This window comes from Platichthys flesus, chromosome 11 (assembly GCF_949316205.1).
Source record: "Platichthys flesus chromosome 11, fPlaFle2.1, whole genome shotgun sequence".
NCBI lineage: Eukaryota > Metazoa > Chordata > Actinopteri > Pleuronectiformes > Pleuronectidae > Platichthys > Platichthys flesus.
In genome coordinates this window covers 17363506-17384695 of record NC_084955.1, presented here as the reverse complement: position 1 = coordinate 17384695, position 21190 = coordinate 17363506, and the positions used below count along the sequence as shown (strand labels likewise).

General features: G+C 46.2%; 2 protein-coding genes across 3 annotated transcripts; both read right to left on the bottom strand.

Annotated features, from left to right (window-relative positions):
• Positions 1-248: 248 nt before the first annotated feature.
• On the bottom strand, positions 249-8934 carry ntd5 (ntl-dependent gene 5). The gene is made up of 8 exons (XM_062398430.1): positions 8848-8934; positions 7466-7600; positions 6778-6969; positions 3198-3321; positions 2656-2732; positions 1869-2051; positions 1464-1661; positions 249-1282 (listed from the first exon to the last, which is right to left on the bottom strand). Exons 1-8 carry the CDS (start codon positions 8912-8914, stop codon positions 1152-1154), a joined length of 1107 nt encoding a protein of 368 aa, XP_062254414.1. The 5' UTR covers positions 8915-8934; the 3' UTR covers positions 249-1151.
• An 843-nt stretch (positions 8935-9777) lies between these two features.
• dbpb (D site albumin promoter binding protein b) lies at positions 9778-19558 on the bottom strand. 2 transcript variants are annotated; one of them, XM_062399494.1, is made up of 5 exons: positions 18790-19558; positions 18297-18604; positions 17111-17578; positions 12966-13264; positions 9778-12144 (listed from the first exon to the last, which is right to left on the bottom strand). In XM_062399494.1, exons 2-5 carry the CDS (start codon positions 18484-18486, stop codon positions 11929-11931), a joined length of 1173 nt encoding a protein of 390 aa, XP_062255478.1. In that variant the 5' UTR covers positions 18487-18604; positions 18790-19558; the 3' UTR covers positions 9778-11928. The 2 variants fall into 2 exon arrangements, with proteins under 2 accessions (XP_062255478.1, XP_062255479.1); XM_062399495.1 differs by having other exon boundaries at positions 13005-13264; positions 18790-19538.
• Between the last annotated feature and the right edge of the window lie 1632 nt (positions 19559-21190).

Genomic DNA, 21190 nt, shown 5'->3' with positions numbered 1-21190 from the left:
ATGCACAGGGACTGGCTTACCCGAGCTGCGGAGGCTTCCGGAGGACCAAATATGACTGTGCAGTGTAAAGGGTGATGCTGCGAATGCTGAGGGAGGGAGGGGTCAAGGGGAGTTGCTATGGTGTCGCAGCCTACCGGGTCCGACCAGTGGCCATGCTCAGCCTATGAGTACGGTTGAACCTGCAGCCTGCACACAGAGACTGTGCGTGTGTCACAGGGAGGATGGAGACTACAGGCACTCACACTGTGAGGGTACATGTGCAGTACGTGAAAGAAAAGGAAACTGTTTTCACACAATTTTTTTTATTTAAAATCATTTCATCTGACAAGCCTGAAGACTTGATGCATCAGGCTGAAGAGGTCAAATCACACATCACAGGGTCACACTGAGTACATGGAGGTATCCTGACAGCTGTAGCACGTATCATGGAGGAGGATTTATGTGCATAAAGCCACAAACAGAAACTCTTTTCACATTATTTAACCTCAAATCTTTCAAACTTACAAACCTTGAGACTTCATCAGGCTGAACACATGAACAGAGAGATCACACAGTGCATGAAGGTATCATAACTGACGGGGCCTGTGTCATGGAAGCCTGTGATCGCATCTGTACCTTGAATGAAGGTTGTGGTCCCGCCTGCAGTGAGATAGTGTGCAGGGGACGTGAGCAGGATACCGGCCGAGTGGCCACATTCAGCCTGTGAGTATCGAACCTGCGGCCTCAGAGTCACAGAGACAAGGCAGGTAGGGAATGTAGAAACATGCACTTGATGTCACACACAGATTTATAAGCAATCAATAACAATAAAAAAGGGAAACTGGTTCTACATTGTTTTTATTTCAAATCATTTAAACTTACAAGCCCTAAGGCTTGATGCGTCAGGCTGAGCCAGGAGAGAGATCGCGGAGTGAGAAGTCACAGAGTCATACGGTTACATGAACATAACTGCTATAGCACACACTATTGTACTATATATACACACTCATCATGGAGGTCTATGATTGCATCTGGAGGAGGATGACAGATATACTGGAGGTTATTATCCCACCTGCACACCAGTGTCCAGCCGACCATGATCGTCAAAGCAGCAGGATGGTGGAGCTCTCTGAAGGAGACAGCTGCTGGTGTGAGCTGGGGGGGGGGGGGGGTTAGTATTGAGTGTCGGGTGGTGGGCCGAGGTCGGACGTGCGAGGTCGTCCCTCCACGTCAGCGTGCTCACACTCTTCGATCTCCGAGATGAGCCGATGAGGGAAGAGTTTAAACTGCAGCCATGTGGGCTCTGGAAAAACAGAGGGAACGTGCAGGAGTGATGCACAAGTCTCCAAATGTCAATAATGTGAATCAGCGCCTCCTAATGCTCCTCTGACTCACACAGTGAAACAGATCATAGAGTTCTGTGTGCGTGTGCGTGTGCGTGTGTGTGTGCGTGTGCGTGTTCATGTGTGTGTGTGTGTGTTTACCCAGGTAGCACGCTGGTGGCTCCAGCTTTCCGTCGAAGCACGTCTGGATGGCAGTAAAGCTACACGCCTTGGGAGGATGCTTGCAGTAGAACGCCACCTTCTCTCCGTGAGGAACCATGGCGTCTGTCACGTCAAACGGCCAACGCTTCACTCCACCGATCATCACACGGCTCCTCTCAGCAGGGATGAGACAGCGAGCTGAGAGAAGGATCAACAAGGCGCCAGAGTATAAATCCTAAAATTATATTCACACATGCATATTTATACTTTTTCTAGGCCTGTTCAAGTGTGTCTTTATGTCCATCACATTGGATGGTATCACAGGGAATTAAAAGGCTGCTTTCCATGTGCTTAAACAAACCCCACCACCCTCCGCCACCCGGCTTCCGAGAGGACCTTTCTCACCTCTGCAGTAAGGGGGTGACGCGCTCCAGCTGCCGTTGGACAGGCAGGTGACCTTCTGGGGTCCGTCCAGGAGGAAGTTCTTCTTGCAGAGGTAGTGGATGTCAAAGCCCACCTCATACTCAGTCTTCTGCACGGCCACCACGTAGCCCTGCTCCACGTCGCGTAGAGGCTGACAGTACACCTCTGAGAGAGGAGGGGGGAGAAGATTACCAAGAAATCCACTCGTATTTCAAAAAATGTGAATATGATTAACACTGGATATTTTTACATGCGTCTGACTTTGATTTTAGAGTTGATCTACAAATAGCATTGCATTTTTTAACCCTTGTCTTTAAGCCAGGGTCAGTTTTATTTCTCATCCGATTCGAGTTGCAGGAATTTACCACTGAAGACTAGGCCATGTAATATCAGGATTAACCACAAGATGGCAGAAAAAGACTGCCAAAGAGAGCAGGGCATTTTGAAAGTGTGCTTGCAAAAAGTGTGTGTGTGTGTGTGTGTGTGTGTGTGTGTGTGTGTGTGTGTGTGTGTGTGTGTTTCTGTCTGTCTCCATTGATTCACCCTTTCTCACATATCGGAACACATAATCACACACACACAAATACACACACAACGATGGGAAAGAACTCTTCAGTTTATGCTAAATGACTGACCCACACCTCATCTTCTCCTGCTAACCTTGAGAGATGCATGAAGTCACACTGAGTGCAAGGTCGATGCAACACACGTGCACCCTCACACAAACACACACATGATTGTGCAGTGTGGCATGCTCCTGCACACTTACTTTTGCAGATGGGATGAGGATCCTGCCAGGTCTGATTGTCCAGACAGAAGTTTTCACTGCTCCCCAGTATATCGGCTCTGCAGGACAGAAGAGAGAGAGAGTCATGACGACAGACGTACAGTACTGACGGCTAAGAGGCTTCGTCTGAAAAAAAAGATGGAGGAAAAAAAACTGTAAATGATTCTTTTTTTTCTCTCTCTCTCTCTTTCAAACTGTCTAACTGTTGTGTGTGCACGGTTCTGACTGACACATCCACTCAGGCTCATCTTAGCCTGTGAGATGAGTCAGTGTGTAAAAGGGAGTCAATGCAAGATTAGACTCTAATGACCTAGTTAGTTCAGTGTTGGGACTGTCAGCTGAGAGATCAAAATGAATTCCATGCCATTCATCGCTCATCCCCCATCGTTCCCCAACAACATCTCTCCTGCGTTCAAGGCTTCCCGTCAGCTCACTCCCTCCATTTCTGCCTTCGTGCCATTTCAGGTTTTTCAGAGCCTTTGCCCACGCTCGCTCACATTCCCCTCCCAGCAGCCCCCTCTCACCCAGACAAGCAGCTGTAGCGGATGGAGGTTCCTACAGTGGCGTCGCCCTGGATGCTGAAGGTGTCGATGACCTCCTCAGGCAGAGGGCAGGCCGGGGCAGCAGTAGGCTCGGCCGACTGAGTCTCTGAAGGTCAGAGAAGAAACAGAGGTTAGAGACGAGGATAAAGACAGATGAGCAGAGGTGGAGGAAGTATTCAGATTCATGGATTAAAAATGCAACACAAGGAAGATAATGCATCCTTGATGCAAGTGTTACTATCAAAACTAACAACTGATGTTGACGTAGAAATGGGTATGAAGCATTTTACTGTGTAGTTGCGCAACGTGTACTAATTTAGCAATTAAGTATTTATCAATTAGGCTGTTTAGTGCATAACACAGGAAATTCTCTCAACTTGTCATCATTTTTGTTTGTGATTTATTGATTTGTAAAGAACTAAGTTTTCTACAAGCTGCTCACACAGTCAAGTGGGGCTATATATATTCCTCTCAAAATTATTTTGATGCATCTTTATTAAATAAGAAAATCTGAAAAGCCAGAGGTGGGAAATGTATTCATTCTGTACTTAAAGTAAAGTTCGAGGTAGTAGTACTTTACTCATGCAATAATAACTATACAATAAGATGCATTGTTTACTAGTAAATACTATACTACAATACTATGTCAATTGAATTAAAAGCATCTGTATTTACAAATAATCCAATGCAATAGTTATATAGTAGGTATAAAATCTGCAGAACCTTTTCATGCATTGAGTAACATTCTGCACTGTTTGGGCCAATTTACGTAAATAGATGACTTACCTACTCAAACACGTGTGTTTTTTATTTCGATCACTACTTGCTGGATACCTACATGTTCCACCTCCTCCTTTCCTAAACTGGTTAGTTTGAATAGTTTTAGTTCCAATGATAGATAGAACGAAACTATTTAAAGTACATTGAGTCAACTTTGACCAGCTGGTGCACTAAGCAGATCAGAAACCAGTGAAGAAACAGTGAGGGAGGATGGAAAGATAGAAACATCCATCCAAGCTACCTCGTATGACTTGTGCTACGCTCAAGGTTTCTATTCTAGTGACCCACAGAGGCGTTTCACCCCAAATGTTGTTATTTAAGTTGAAATAACCCTTCTTAGGTAATAAATCAAAGTTCGACGAGCCACAGAAACGCTGCTCAACACCTCTCCAAGCTCACAGCTATATATCTGTGATTGTGTAACACCCAACGCTGTTCATCCCTGGAAGTTTGAGTACCTCACGATTGTGGATATATAAATATCGAGAGTGGTGCTTGGAGAGAGAGAGGCTGCAGCGACCCGAGCTGCATCCAGCGCGGGGTTGTTTGAGCTCAACGCGGATTTGAAAGGAAGAGACAGCACTTGCCTGAGGGCTGTCTTAGGTATCGGAGGCCGAGAGACGTTAATATAAGAATGTAAAGGGACCTATGGGAGAGGGAGAGTTACGGGTCTGTTTGGCTGCAGATGAGAGCCTGAAGCCAGGTTCTGTTTTCACATACCGCCCCTCTCCTGCCTCATCCTGCTGCCACCCACACAGGCTGCAGCACCAAACTGCTACCACGAAGAACAGGTGTATTAAATTCACCTTTCTGAAAAAATGAGATAAATTGTGAGTTTTGAATGAGTCGCAGTTTTAAATCCATCAGATTCAGATTGAGACCGGCAATGCAAAGGACCAACAAGGTGTCGTGTAAACCCCCCTTTGCTGTTTTTACTGTTTCTACTCACGCAAATACACACACCGACATATCTACACACCACTAACACTGAATAGCCCAGAGCTGCATGCCTGTCCTTGGCTCTCATTGTAGAGAGAGACCTTATCAGAGGCCTCAGATGGAAGAGGATGAGAGGAGAGAGAGAGAGATGAGAGGAAAAGAGGATGAGAGGAGAGAGCAGCGGAGAACAGGGAACAGAAAGGCCTGGAGCGGCATGAGCAAGAAAGCTCTCTTACTCTCCTGACTGTGATCTGTCGCCCACACACACACACACACACACACACACACACACACACACACACATAAACTCTGTGACACATGTGCAGTCCGCCCCCCCACACATACACATCTGATGTACACAGAAAAAAACTCCCTCTCTACCTCTCTCTCTCTCTCTCTCTCTCTCTCTCGCTAACAAACACATTTTGGTACACACACACACACAGCAGACACACGCTCACACTGGCACGAACACACACAGCAGACACACACTCACACTCACACAGTGTGCACACAGCTCTGTGCCACTTTGACAGTGATCCGCCGCCCACTGCCTCTCATCAGGCATGAAGGCGCTCGACTCACACTCTAACACATAATGCAGGAGGACGCACAATACGAAACGCTCTCACACGTTCAGAACCCACCTACCTTCTGCCCGTCCCCCGGCAGGTGCACACTCTACCAGGGAGCTGAGAATCGTATCCCTGGTTCACATCTTTGAATAGAGACAGAAAGAGTCTCCAGGGTGAGACCAGGACCCAGCTGGGCCGAGGACTCGTAGGGAAACAGCTTCACTGGGGCCCCGGTTGTGAGATGAAAGCACCAGGATTCAGACTTAGAGCAGCACCGAACTCTCAGGTGCTGCACGTTCATGAGATCTGTCTTTATACTTTCCTATTATTGATGGTTTTAGTTCATGTGCTGCTGTGCAACGTAATGGCACAGTGGTGAATGTAATAAGGCTGCACAGCAAGAGAACAAATAGTGCCTTCACATTGTCGTGCTATATTTAGTGAGATGGAAAAATTAAAATAATTCACCACTCCAGTAACTCAGGGCACAGTGGTTGGTCGTTAATTAACATAAATCAGATCGAAAGCTCTTTTTTGGGAAGAGAATTTACTTCAGCTGCTCGTGAGTTTGTCTGGATTTGTTCACAGCTCCACTCTGACTCGGTGGCCTGAACGAGTTCATAATTTACAAGTCATACATATTACATTCTGGATAATTAAGAGATGGCAAAAGTTGTATTAGAACATGAAACTCTTAAGCTTGAGCAGTTTGTAACGTTGTATTTTTGTTGAATTATAGTGGTTCATATAGGATTGTATAGAATTTCTTTTCTTCACTCTTGGATAACAGCACACAAACGAAAACCAAAATAATGCACTACACAATAACACCTCAAACTGTGTCCAAAAAGATGGACAAACACACACATACATGTGCACATCCATCTACGTTCACACGCATTCGGCTTTCGTCGCCTCTATAAACTCAGCAGCAGCTCAAGAGTAAAATCCTCCGACAGCCAGTATGAACAACTACAGCTTTGGTTGCTATGGTGACGAGGAGAACAGGTCCCAGTTGTGCAGCGTGTCAGTCGCCCCAGTCACAGACGGGTTTCGTTTCTGAATCCCAGTCTGTCGCTGTCTGCCTCTCCGTCTCCGAAGAGCTCTGTTTGTTCCCTGACCATCGCTGACCTCCGCATGCTGCTCTCGTTAAATAAAAGACAGTTTATCGAATCCACTCCTCCAGATGTTCATTGCCTCCGTGTTATGAGGATGAAGTGGAGTGAGCATCGTTTTTTTTTTCTTCTTTCTGATGAACTCAAACCCACCTGTGCAGACGGGCTCATCCCCGCTCCACTGCCGGTCACCCTGACAACGGCGAATGGTGGCGTCCAAGCCATTGGGCAACGAGAACCCCGGCGTGCAGCGCACCTCAAGCAGGGCCGAGAAGGAGTGAGTGGGTGAGAGGAGGTGGGCCGCCGAGTTCTCACCGGAGGCCAGAGGCCAGGGACAAGTACGACCTGAGGAGAAAAGAGAGGATCCAGAGAGAGGAGAGAGAGAGCAGGAGGAAGGGAAAAAAATATTTGTGTGTTGTTCTTTGTACAGTAGAAAAGAAATGGTTTGCTCTAAAACCACTTTAAAAGAGCACTAATGAGGTCGTGTAACTCGGCTGGATCCATGCACAGTGCCCCCTGTCTACAGTGTGCAGGCAGAATAAAAAGCTTGTGTTCAGCGTTGGCATACGACATGTTTCAGCTCCGATTTTGTACATGACCGAGGCTTTTATTTTATTTTCCAGGAAACACACACACACACCCACACAGACACAGATGTATGTTGGCACAGCTGTGTGTACACACGCACCCTCACACTCACTCACAATCACACACACACACACACACACACACACACACACACACACACACCACACACACACACACACAAACTGTTAATGACTGAGCCCCACTGTGGCATTCACAGTGACAATTGAGGGCACACATGCATACAAATAGTTACCTGGAGCCACACAGCTGAGACCACACTGGCCGTCACACAGACACTGGCGCTTGCTGCCACAGTCTTTGTCGTCTTTGCAGTGGCGAGGACACGTCCTCCTCCTCTCGTCTCCCAGAAGTCTCTCCGGACACGACCCTGTTGTGATACCACACACACTGTCACACCGCCGCTCTGTTTACCTCTATTCTACTCCATTTGTGGCCCCTTGTAAAAGCTGTGAACACACAGGGCCCTGATGGGATTTTATTGCCAATTCTGCTTTTCTTTGTGTTTGAGAGAAAGCAAAGTCAGTGTGGGTGGCCCGGGCAAACGTTTGCCACCCAGGTTGCCAGTTGAGTAAGTTTAGATGGCAGCCATTCAAATTTCAGTCTTACTGTGGAGTGTTCAGTGAGTTAATGTTAAAGCTTCATTCTGTGCATCGTCTACGGGGATACTCCAGTACTTACAGCCCCTCCTCATTTCCTCTACTCCACCATGTGGGCTCGATCACCCATTATAAACCCAGAGCCCCACATTTTCTACATTGTACAATAATATCGACACACCCTTAATGTCCAGAACATTTGAGGGGGGAGAGGCAGGGGGACTCAGCCTGGTTCCCCCATATTTCATCTCCGAGAATGAAAACATGTGTGCTACTGTATTCACTCGGCACACAGCACATGTGACCACAAACACACACGAGCTGCACACATTCACACACGATCTTCCCAGGACAGCATGGACACAGTGTACGGAATATTAGAAATGTAATTTGTTATTGCAGATCTGAAATAAGGCTACGGGAGATCTAGAATCCCCTGTGACGGTGTGTGAAGGGTCAGGGATGATCCAACACAACACAATGCATTCACCACAATATCTAAAAATGATTACCATCACTTTGCGCAAACACAATTTGCATTTTGAGGGAAAATGACAAGATTTGAATCAAAATAAAACAAAGATAAAGATGATAATAAGTACATTGACTTACTTGACTTGACTTACCCTTCTGGACTGTAATCTACTGACAACGATTCATCTTGTATTTGTTTTAATTCACCGTCAACATTATTGACTCAACTGAGACCTTTCAATGCGCAGGAGGAACAAAAGTACACACAGTGCACTGCATAGTCTCATACTTAATTAATGCTAATGATTTAGTGCATCTGTTTGATTAATTGCATGGTCCCAGGCCCAGTCTGCACCTTCACACCTTCATTATTCAATCTCAACCACAGCAGAACTTGAGGTGGAAAAGTTTGACCGGTCAATAATGACGTAGAATTAATATGTGGTCGTTCCCCCACTGCATTCCCAGGTCCCGCTGTGTTTGCTCTGTATGCAGGGATCAGTGTGAGTGATAAGAGTGATGTGAGCAGTCGGGGGGGTCTCACCTGAAGTCTGCAGGGACACCGTTCCAGCCAGAGCCCACAGGGAGAGCAGCAGCAGGGCACAGTCCATCCTCAGAGCCAGGCCTCGGACGATATGAGGGAGGGACGCACACACACTGCATTTTTAAGGAAAGGGGGAGAACAAAGGGTGGGAGAGAGTACAAGGGTTGGGGGGGGGGAGTCACGGAGGGGGCAAGGCAGAGAGGAGGGTGTGTGTCGGGGGTGTGCGAGTGAGTGTGGGGAGGGGGGCACAGGCCAGGAGCACACAACATCTGGTTCGCGTTGAGGAGTAGAGAAGTTGGGAAAATTCCAGTCTGCAGGACCTTTCACCCATTTCTGTTGGGAGAGCAGGTGGGGGGGGGGACATAAACATAGCTGTTGACCCAACAAACAATAATAAACAAAAAAAACAGCAGCAAACAAATGAAAGATAAATGTGAGTGAGGTAAAGGAGGTGGATTTTACCTGATCTCGTGTTTCTACTCCAAACATGCAGCTTGGTGTGACTTGTGTTATCAAGACAAAGACCAGACAGACTCTTATTGAGCAATCGCTTGCTCTTCAGAACAAAATGTTCTCTGATGTTCATCAGCACTGAAGAATAAATCCCCACAAAAAGGAAGTTGTAATTTAGGAAGGTATAAAATGCCCATTAACAGTTTGAGAGAAGAAACGCTGCCATTGTTGGGCAAGAATTCACATTTGGAAGTGTTTGATTATCAAAGGAATGTACGCAGTGTAAACAAAAGAGGGAGGAAATCAAAACAAATCACACCGCGTACTAAAGTCGGGTTATTAGGTAGCAGAGCTGAAATTTGACATTTTTTGACAATTTGACTGATGAAAACTGGCTCTGATTTAAGATTCAAGCCACCAGAGCAACTCAGACCTAAAGCACTAGTCATGGAACACATGAGAGAGGCAGAGCAGTAGTGCATGAGAACAATCTTTTATTGGTGTTTTTTGGGAAATCTCAACTACATCCAAATAACCAGCGCCGAGTGGACTGGGCACCATGGACACCACTGATGCAGCAGGGCAGTTGGAGTTCACTAGATTCATCAGCCGCATCTGTGAGGATATTAGAGACTAGAATCCTGCCGGGAGAGCAAACAATCACTGATTGGGGGTGATAAAGGCTGAAAGAAGCCAACACGGAGCATATTGACAGTGTGCATCGTCCGTACACCGCTGAGGAACAGAAGAGGACGTCGTCGAGGGGGGAAAAGAAAGTCTGCAATGAGCATCGTGTTCAAGTTATTGAGCCTCTTCTTTTGAAATCCAAGGAGAAACAGGTGGCAGTAGTGTCCGGAGCAGAGGAGTGAGTCGTGTTGAGCGTCTGCAGGTCTGAGACGGGATGGAAATAACAGAGTGAGGGTTTCTCTTCTTTACATCCATCGGAATAGTCTCTCTGAGGAACAATGAATATCACAGACGTTTCAAGGTGCAACAGATCACGTTCATCCAACGAAAGAAAATAATTCAGTAATATAGAACAGCAATAATAAGAGGGATAATCATCATAATCATAACAATAATAATAATAGCAGTAATGGTACCTACTCACCATGGTCATTAAGGGGATTAAAATCACACTCTATTACTAGTCATCCCTCCCCCACGAACATAACATAGCGTACCATGGCCCTGTGCAGGTGATGTGGGTACACAGAGACGTTCATAGATACAGTATAAAGTAAGGAGTAATAATAGGAGTAAACAGTAAGGAAGGAGCAGTATTGAAAAAAGCACTACATAGCAACAAGCTTTGTGGATCAACATAGGAAATTTTGGCTTTTATTTCTCCCAGAAATCTGAGAAATTAACACCATTCCACTCGACGGGGGTTCTCGACCCGTCTCCTGGAATACATCACATACACAAAATAGTATAGGCCTATCCAATATACACATCATTCCTCCCCCTGCGGTAATGCTAATTATAGTGTGTTCATAAAGTACGGTAAAGTAACGATGTGCGTTTTACTGGGAAGGTTGGATTACTATTTCAGAATACATTACAACACTGAGATTTGACTTTCTCTATGTACTGTCCGGGTACAAGGGAGACACCGGGACCGGTTGTTCCTGGAGGAGTTGACTGTGAACGGGGGCAGAGAGAGAGAAAGAGAGCCTCTGGGTTGTCCATGCAGACAAAGAGAAAGGCGGATCGGGAGGAGCAGAGTTGCCCTGGGCTTCACGACGAGAGCGAAACACCAGAGAGGAGTTACAAAGCCCCTCCGCTGGGATCGAGGAGATAAGAGACACAAGTATGGACTCGTGAAAGATCCACCGATCTCACATGTACGGCCGAGGTATCAGGAATTTACGTCGGTGGAGTGAAGTCAATTCAAAAAGGGGGGAACACACATGACCGGACGAGACATGTGTTAGGATAATGCGGAGCCGTTTACATGTGGCTCTCATTCTGCCGCTCTCTCTCCCCCGTGCACGCCCATCCCCAGTGACAGAAACAGAACAGGAATAACCCAAAAAATTAAGTGCTCGAGTAAAATCCACAAAAATGTCAAACTATACGATTCTGAGATAATTTTGCTCTCTATATTACAATTTGTTACATGCGTCCTCGCCACTGCTGCTGCGTCCTGACTACAAGAATCAAGTTGAAAAATAACCATCGATGGCTGACCACCTGTGAAAACAGCTTCTGACTGGTCTATAATAAAAAGAGATTTACCATAGCCTCCCCCCGACTCTATGTCCCAGTCGTGTAGAAAATATACAAAATTATTCTCCAAATTTGCTCTCCCTCTAAATTTGTCATAAGTATTATAAAAATATACAATTCTCCAATAACAAAACTCTTAAAAGTCACATCTGTCATCTGTTAAATTATTCTCTCCATCCATGACTTTTAAGAGCTGACACCTCAACAAGACACCTGAGCTTCAATACACAAACCTTCTCCTCGTCTTATACATTCATCATCATCATAATCATCATCATCTTCCTCATCATCATTATCCTGACCCCATTCTGTCCATCGTGCAACCCCCCCCCCCCAAAGTTCAGTCTTGAATCCAGCTTATATTCCTCCTCTTCCTGATTCCGCTCCGCGCCTTCATCACTGATCAGCGAGACGGTTCTCGTATTTACTAAGGATGTTGCGGCAGCGACCAAGTTCCTTCCGCATCTCGGCCACTTCTTGTCGGAGCGCGGCGTTCTCTCTCTCCAGGTAGGCGGCGCGCACGGTGATCTGGTTCTCCTTGAGACGGCGAGCGTCTCGGGAGCGCTTCGCCGCTTCGTTGTTTTTGTACCGCCTGGTCCAGTACTTCTCATCCTGGAAGGGGAACAGACAGGACAGCACGTTGGGTACCTCAGCATCTGTCAGTGATCAGATCCTCTAAACCAAGCTCGATGAGGTAGAACTATGTCAATCGAAGGATCAATGAGAACTCAGAGTAATCCTGTTACTGGTAATGTGGGCGTTTGGCCATGAATGAGCGTGGGACATGTTCCTTTCACAAACCTCCTCCTCTGCACTGACTTAATGTCCGAGAGTAACTACAACATGCAACCAGCCTACATGGCTCCCATCCCACTGCTGAGGAAACTGCACACAGCTTCAAAACACACTGTTTGGTTGACTGTTGATTAATTCACACTTTTACTAATAATGTAAATGATACAGTTCTTAAAAACCTCTCAATAAGTCAAGTGTTTTTATGTTTATTTTAACTTTTTTAACATCTTTTTGTTTTTTTCCTCTGTGTTTATTATTGCTATGCATTTATTGTGCATTTGTAGCAAAGCAGTTTCCCTGCAGGGATCAATAACCTGTTAGTCATCCTGATTGTAAAATGTACCTAAGAATCTGCACAACAACAATTAGTCCAGAAACCTGTCATGCAACAATCCAATTGCAAAATGCCAAAAGATTTAGGTTAAAACTTCTCAAGTGAGTGGATTTGCTGCTTTTACTGCTTTTAGTTATATTACTCTATATTAAATATGTCTGGGTTTTGGACTGTTACCCACCCTTTGCTCTGATAAATTGAGGTTGGCATTGTATGCTGCTTTCTGATTACATTCTGGGTTTAAACTCTTGACTTGTGCCTTCAAATGACCAGGTCCTGACCTCAGATTACTTTTGCTCCTCACCCGTGCACAGAATTCTTTTGGTGAGAAGAGATCATTCACCTTCATGTTATCAGGCACCAGGATCTTGCGGGCCTTCTTGATCATTGGCTGTGGCTTGAGCTCCTCTTCGCTGAAGGAGTGCCTCCGGGGGTCGTAGTTATGCTGGCTGGGGCTGCTGGACATAGCCATGTCCGAAGTGTCAGCGTCAAACATTCCAGCCCCATCAGGCCCGCTGCCGTCGGGCGTCAGCAGAGGTGGACAGGAGGACGAGGAGGAGGAACAGGGTGACTCACACGACTCGTTCATACTCGTCTGACTCCCTGAAATTACAAGGAAAATATTTGTGTTTTAAATGCTTGTGAGTGGACTATATTTAAACAGCTATTGATTCTACTGTCAAACATTAAAGGCGCTGATGACAACAGGCCAGTGTGATAATGATAGGAACACATGAAGCATTTCACAGAGATGACCACCAGGTGGAGGCAGAGAGCTGTTAGTTGTAAATAACAAAAACATTCAATCAGCTTCCATGGACTGCACGGATTTCAAGCAAGACAATTTCAGGCAAGACTAATCAAACAAAAACACAAGTATTATCTAGTTACTTCCACTTTTTCAAAATATACTTCTATAACACAGATCAAATCTGCTGAAAAGATCTAATGTTCCAGAGGCCTTCCATACTATGTCCACATGCCATTGATATACAATGGAAAAGCTCGCTTTCACTGTATATGATTTATTACAAACATACAAAAGAACTGGCCATAATGGAAAATCAAAATCAAAACCATTGTTATGGTTCATTCATTCTGCATAAGGTCAAACTGCCTGTTGGAGAAAAGCAGAACTTAAGTCTTTATGTACCTGAGGATTTTGTGCAATCTCCTTAGCCACCGTCCAGAACCGAAAAACCAATACAGATATCTAAAAGCGGACGTGTTATGTAACTTTGCACCCCTCCCCTCAAAACTAGTTACTTTAAGTGGGGCCAATGAAGGGTTATACCTAACCCCACCCCCTTTAAAGGGATAGTTCACTGAAAAAGCGAAATTCACTCATTATCAACTCCCCACTGGGCCGATGATGTGGGGGGGGTGGGTGAAGTGTTTGAGTCAACAAAACACTTCTGGAGTCTCAGCGGTAAAATTTGTTAGAGCAGAATCCAATATAATTGAAGTCAATTGTGACCTAGACATCAGATGTAATAAATCAACAGAAACAACATTACATGCCTCCATACTGCTCCTGTGGTGTCATCCAAGTGTCTGCAAGACCCGACATTCAGATTCAACTCCATACGAGGTCATTTACACTGTGTTTTAAGCCTAAAGGTCAACTGGAAGTGACTACGCTGGCGGACGTTGGCACTTCCGACGTTCCATGAATGCACCTCGTAGGAAAATATCAGTGGACTTTTAGGCTAAAAACTTGGTGTAAATGACCTTGTTTCGAATCGAAAATGAATGTGGGGTCCTGCGAACACTTGGACGGCAACACAGGAGCAGTATGGACGCATGTTATGTTTTTCTGTTTACTTCAATTGTATCGGATTCGGCGGCTACAAAGTTTACCCCTTGAACTCAAGAATTGTTTTGTGGACTCAAACACTTCGCCCACCCCTCCATCAGCTTACTGCTGAGTAGATAATGACTGAATTTTCATTTTTCAGTGAACTATCTCTTTAAGGTTCAATGCACATCATTGGAATGACTTCTCGTCCCTAGAGAGGAAAAACACTCCCCTTAATCCTTCCTATAGCTGTGTACACCAAAAGACCAATCAGCATCTTTCCTGTTAATATAGACATATTCAACAGAATAAAATCAATCCACACTTTAGACTTAATTTAAAAGTTATCTCAACTTATGAAAACACAATATATGGTGAAAACAGGGCACAGTGGTTAAAGCTCAGGAATAGATGAAGACATCCAAGGATATCAACACCACAACACAGACGCCTGAACAATGAGCATCAAAACAATCTAATCGAAACCCGAAGACGTTACGCTCCTCGAAGATGATAATTAAATCAGACTGACGATGTGGAAACCCCATGAGCAACATAAAAGGAGCATAATAAGTCCTCAAGTAGAAGGAGGAGCTGGCAGTTTTTTGGTTGGAAAAACCATAACCCAACCCCTCTATCTATGATACTGTACATGTGGCCACCTGCTTAACATCTTATCTGAAGAGCCATAAGCAGCGATCACATGGCTAAAGGCTGAGTAAGGACCAGGTAATATGAGGGCATGTTCTCACACCAGCTGCTCACTACAGTGCAAACTGTTCCTACATGATGTTCATCTGCTCCACAGCGACAGTGCCACCATAACGCTAACAAACAAGCAAGAGGGCTTCTCCAAGAGGAAGTCAAGCATCCTCCCTACAACAAAATATAATATGGAATTTGGTTTGGAGGGCAACGAGGTATTTATATTCTCTACCTGTGACTAAAACCAGAAGGTTTAAATTATTCATCCCTGCTTAAACCCAACAACCCAACCCCCTCTGCGCTTTATTAGAAAGCTCTGGAACGCAGACCTGCAAAGTAGATTTAGTGCAATTTTGTCAACGTGTCTTCAACCGTCAGAGAGCTTGAGGGCTTTTTCCCCGATGAGAAACGGTCCATTATGTCTTTACATACTTTTCAGGACTCGTACAACAGCATTCCAAGAAGAAGGGAAGCCCGTGAGAACGTAAATTGTATTCCTGGTCTATCTTAGGTAGTTAAAATGATTAAATGTTGTCAGATGTTGTTTGGTTTAATATTTATGAATTAGATGTTGTGTTGATGCCTCTGTAATACTACAGCTTCTCTAGTCTTAAATCGCGGGAGATGAGGAGAATTACAACATTGGCAAAAATCGCCTCAGCCCAGAACTTATAGACTCAACAGTATTTCGTTTTTAAACAGCATTTTTGTGATAAGTGTCACAAATCTTTTTATGTGAATAAAAGACTTGATACAAAACGGGTTTTAATCTGATTTATGGTGCCTTATCATGCAATATAAAGTATTTATCAGAACGTGCACTTTGTCGCGGACGGGCTGAATTGAAGGTTATGCATCAGTATCCCACTCGGTATAAAAGCCTCCTCTGGATATCAGTGCGCTTCATGTCATTCAATCGGGATCAAATGTTCGGTTTGAAGTCCAGCAGCACAGGGAAACTCTTCCTGTTGCTTCAGTGTGTCTCCTCCCCTCCCCCGTGGACTCCTCCTACATGTCTGGTGGCCCTGCCTCTAGTCCTCTCACTCCAGTACTCGCTGCACGTGTACTGACGCGTGCACATGGCTGTGGCGTGTGAAGTGGGGAGAGATTTAAAGACACGCAACCGCAAACACTCCACACACACTCCACACACACACACAATCTCTCTCTCTCTCTCTCTCTCTCTCTCTCTCTCTCTCTCTCTCTCTCTCTCTCTCTCTCTCTCTCTCTCTCTCTCTCTCTCTCTCTCTCTCTCTCTCTCTCTCTCTCTCTCTCTCTCTCTATCTGTGTGCTGCTGCGACCCTGCTGCACATAAATAATTGGCTGGGAGTGAATGCTGATTGTGTTGTGCTGCAGAACACTGATCACATGCCAAACTAAGACCAAACCTCCTCGTCAACCCTAGGAGATTGACTCATCAAATAGCTCAGGGCTAAGCTGCACGTTTCTGTCCTTCACCTCTCTCAGGCTCGTTTCTCCACATTTCCCCGATACCAACTTTGAACCCAGTGCCCTGCTGCAAAGTGAAAAGTACATTTCAGCCGGTGTTTAACAGCCATTTGTGAACTCTGTGTTTTCTCTGTCCGGTTGACTTTGCATCTAGCGCCATGTGACTGTATCTGCTGCCTTCAGGTTGACCCCACAGCACAGAATAATGCTTTGTCAACATGGCAGAATAAACTCAAAGAGGAGTTGAAGTTGTGAATAAATAGCCCATGGGAACATTTCAAACACCACATAACCTTGATTGCATCTCAAACAATACTGGATTGTAGGGTCTACTGGTGTCATATCAGTAGCAGGGGACTATATGTCTCTTGCGGCTTGTCAACCTCCATGATATTGTTGTAAAACCTTGAAGAATGACATGTCCTTGTTCATCTTTTTGCCCCCTGGTTCAAATCTATTCCCTCTAGATCAAAACATTCCATGTCATTGAAACTCACCATGCAGACAGTCGGTTCCTCCTGCCAGGCTCTGCGGCTGGGCCACCTCCAAACCAATGAGCGATGGGGAGGAAGAGGGCGAAGAAGACGAGGAGCAAGCTGGGGACGAGGGTGGTAGGCACTGGGAACTTTGGCTGGGCACGGCTGATGGGGAGCTCTGTGAGGGGATCTGGGCCGAACTGGAGCTATTGTTGTTATGCATGGCGCCCATTCCGTTTTCGGTGAGGAACTCCTCCAAGTCCATGTACTGCAGCTGGAAGAGGCCCCCATCGGCAGGCAGTGTGCGATCCCATAAGAGAGGCCCCAGGAACTGGTTGAAAGGTCCTCCTCCGTTTCCACCACTACCACCACTACCACCACTACCAGCACTACCAGCAGCACCACCACCAACGCCATTACTGTTATTACTGCTGACTATTCCACTGTTGTTCCTCGTGGAGTCCTCATCCAGTTCCGGTCTGTCTTTATCTGCCAGAGAGAAGATTCATGGTTAGATCAGGATGAAGATGAAGACAAACAGCTTTGGTGTCATTTCATCTTTAGTAACACAAAGTTCCTCTGGTAAAGGGAGGCTAACACAAACTCTCCATAGTCAGATAGAACTAAATGAGGCGGCAGGTCTATCCATAAGATGCACTACTGCAAAATCTGCCCCGCTTTCTATCTCCCATTCACACTCACAGATGGACCAGATGGCAGCTGAATTGCGGCATTAAGGGGGAGCTGAAACCAATTTGTTGTCATAACATATACGTAAGCTCCTCAGCAAATCTCACAATGGCTGAAGATAAGTTTTTGGCAAACGGGAGCGGCCAGGACGCATGCCCGCACAGAACTCCAGCTGAACCAAAACATGTTATCGCTCTGTGTAATCTGGATCTTAATTTGAGAGTCGCTGCAGGGATTATAATCCAGGTGACTACTCAAGAGGATCACGGGGGAGTCATCACGAACATGTGGGATGGTGAATCATTTTTGTGTAAAAATATGCACCAGGAAACATGACAAATGCTGTTTGTTATATAAAGTGCTACATGTTTGTATTGCAGTAGCAGTGGGTGGAACGGAGAGGAGTATGACTTATTCAGAATCTGCCATCGGATTGATATTGGAGGTGGACTGTGTCACGTGACAGTGGTGCACATTCAACATAAACAACAATGTGACAACTCATCCACTTTCTCACCTTTTGCATCACTGGGGTTTTTTAAACGCTGGTCCCCCTTCATGGGGTGCTGCAGGAGGGACTTGAGCCCCGCCATGGGGTTGACGTGGCCCCCTGTGATGGAGCCTGCAGGCTGGGTGCAACTTCCAAACTGTGGGCTTGCGCCGGCTGGGAGGTCGGGGGTCGGGAGCTGAGAGAGCTGCCTGGACATCCTGGACCAGACGGGGGCGCAGAGAGACACCCGAGGGGGGGGGGGGGGTCACTTGGAAGGGGGCGAGGGGATCCGAGTGGAGCACCTACCAATGGGACAAGTAGGCTGCTGGATGACTCTGCATGTGTTTGCAGGAGGGGTGAGGGAGGGGAGAAGGGGGGAGTGCGGAGAGAGACATACGTAGTTGTGAGAAGTGTTCATTTGGAATAGAGCAACCATTGTACTGTACAAGTATACGAGCGGTGCACCCATGACAGTTTTATGACACTTTGAAACTTCAATGAAATCGTACACAACTTTTACCTTCGCTCTTGTAGTTGCGGGTTCCTTATATGCACGCAGAAATATTCTCATCGAAGTATTCCATCGCAGCCGAGAGTTGTTCAAAGTGTGCAGGGGATCGGGCTGTTATTCTCAGGAGGAGCGGAGTGGGAGGAACACTCACACCATCCGAGGAGAAACACTCTCCACAGAATATAGCACTTCTTGCAAAGGCGTGAAAAATGTCACCGAGAGAAAGGAGAGGGAGAAAAATGTCTCAATTAAAAAACTTGTAATTGTCCAAAGCTCAAAAAACAAGACTCAGCAAAAAAAAAAATGTTGCCAGGTGAACGCTCCGTCAAAGCAAAACAATGTGAGAGGATCGGTGTGTACAGAACAACACGCACAAACACGCACAGCGGCTGAGCTGGTCAGATGACAAGTTGGATTGGTGTTTGTCTGCTCAGTGCTGTCGGGTTCTGCTGTCCGTCCGTCGGGAGGAGGAGGACGAGGAGGAGGAGGAAGAGGAGGGGGTCGTTTCCTCTTTCTCTGTCTGTACTTTCGTGCATCCGGTGGATCCAGTCACGGGCGCACGGGCTCGGGGGTTTGTGTCTGGGGCCGCTCGACGTCCACGTACGACCGTGTCCTCTCTCTCCCTCCCCTCACGCGCGCGCGCTCACTCCCTCAGCTGGAACGGACACGGGCGGCTCACGTGACGTCACGCCTCTCGCGGAGGCAGCCAGCGGAGCGGGGCGGCGGGAGGGGGGCGGGGCTCCCGCGGCTCCGGTGCACATTATTTATGAGACACACCCACCTCCCCGTGCCACATGTCGAGGAGCGGCAGCTGTTTGTTTTGTCTGACAGGTACAGACGGTGCCCGCTCCCGGTCAGTTCACCGCCCCGGCAGATAAACATGTCACCGGGGCTCTGAGAGGGGGCCCACGTGCACCGTCCCCTCACAACTCGCCCCTGTCATGCCCATGACTAACGTGTTTACGTTGAGGATTTCTGCCTCAGCGCGCTGCCCCTCGCTATTAGAGCGTGGTTCTGGCCTGCTGTAATAATCGGGGAGTGCTGCATGGCTTTTCCAGTTTCCTTGTAATCCACTGAAAACGTGAGCGCGCTGTTTTTTCAGGCCTCTGCACGTTGCCTCGCGGCGCACAATAGCTGCTGCCGCTCACGTGTGTCAGGCACGCGGGGAGCAGGTCCTGGCCGATCGCGGCTGCGGCTCCCATTGGACGCCGCGGATTGTCGCTCCGCCCACGACGCGCGGCGATTGGGCAAAAATAGGTCGAGCAAACCCGCCCGCTCGGGTTCTCCCCGTGCATGCCCCTGCCGCGTGAGAGAAGTTCGAAACACAAAAAGCGCGAGTGCCGTCTGCTCCAGCGTACAGGTGCAGAGCACATGCAAAACAGTGCGCGCCGCAGGAATTCACCTCCTCGGTTTGTATGCAAGAGCTGACAAGTAAAGAGCTGGCAGACTCCATGTCATCACACCGCTTCAGAGGGTCGTGGATGAATATTAAGCACTAAACATGAATGTTATTTTATCTGTGCTGTCAACAAGGGCTCCAGAGACACCCAGCCGGGTTTATTTTTTATTAGACTGTAATTACCAACACTGCTCAAGCAGCTGTAAGTATAAATCATATTTTCTGAGTGTAAACCAGAGACACGCACTTTTGGCTTTAATATCACTATAACACATCTTATATACCAACTCGTGTTACTTTTGGGTCTGACTAAATCATAACATTGTGGTTGATGTCACCCGTGAAAGTATGAAAAAACTAAAATGCAGCTGTATTCTCTATCATAAAACCCCTGAATTTGAATCACAGGGCGAGATTAGACTAACAAATAATCTGATTTTCTAATCCAATTAATTTATACTCTTCAATACAATTGAAAAATGACATGTTTTGACTATCATTCTTTTATCACAAGGCTGTTTGAGTGGCTAAATTTAACTGCGCATTAATTACTCACTGGTTCTCAAGCATTGCTTTTGCTTTTATGCCATTACTGTTGTAAACACCAGCAGGCACACAGTTCATACACACTCTCTCCCTTCTTCTCCCTGTCAGTGCAAAATCCATGTGACTGCCTCACCAGGCCAAGAGTACAGTACGATGGGGTGCTTACTGCCACCTTGTGGGCCTAGGAGGGAACTTGTACAGAGTTATTTATCCCAAGCAGTGATATTAAATATTGTGAATCTAAATGATGGAAAATTGTGAAATTATCATGGAGAAATCTGCCCAATAACAGGGATGCCTTGAATGAAATTTATTAGTATATCAACTACATCCTGAAATTCATTTAATCCACAGAGTGATATGAAATTCACATAGGACATTAAGCTATATATAGCATTGTGAAACTTCAATACTGACTTTGGTAACAGTTACATCTTACTTGTGTTAGGTGACTAGCAGTTTTGT

Bases quoted from the DNA above. Each gene is read 5' to 3' on its own strand.
- dbpb (XM_062399494.1), bottom strand. From the start codon at position 18,486: ATGTCCAGGCAGCTCTCTCAGCTCCCGACCCCCGACCTCCCAGCCGGC. The intron at 13,265-17,110 runs GTGAGTTTCAAT...TTGTAATTTCAG, and splicing joins AGGAACCGACTGTCTGCATG to GGAGTCAGACGAGTATGAAC. The intron at 12,145-12,965 runs GTGAGGAGCAAA...TTCCCCTTCCAG, and splicing joins CAAAAGAATTCTGTGCACGG to GATGAGAAGTACTGGACCAG.
- ntd5 (XM_062398430.1), bottom strand. From the start codon at position 8,914: ATGGACTGTGCCCTGCTGCTGCTCTCCCTGTGGGCTCTGGCTGGAACG. The intron at 1,662-1,868 runs GTGAGAAAGGTC...TCCTTCTCTCAG, and splicing joins GTCACCCCCTTACTGCAGAG to CTCGCTGTCTCATCCCTGCT. The intron at 1,283-1,463 runs GTAAACACACAC...CTGTTTTTCCAG, and splicing joins GCCACCAGCGTGCTACCTGG to AGCCCACATGGCTGCAGTTT.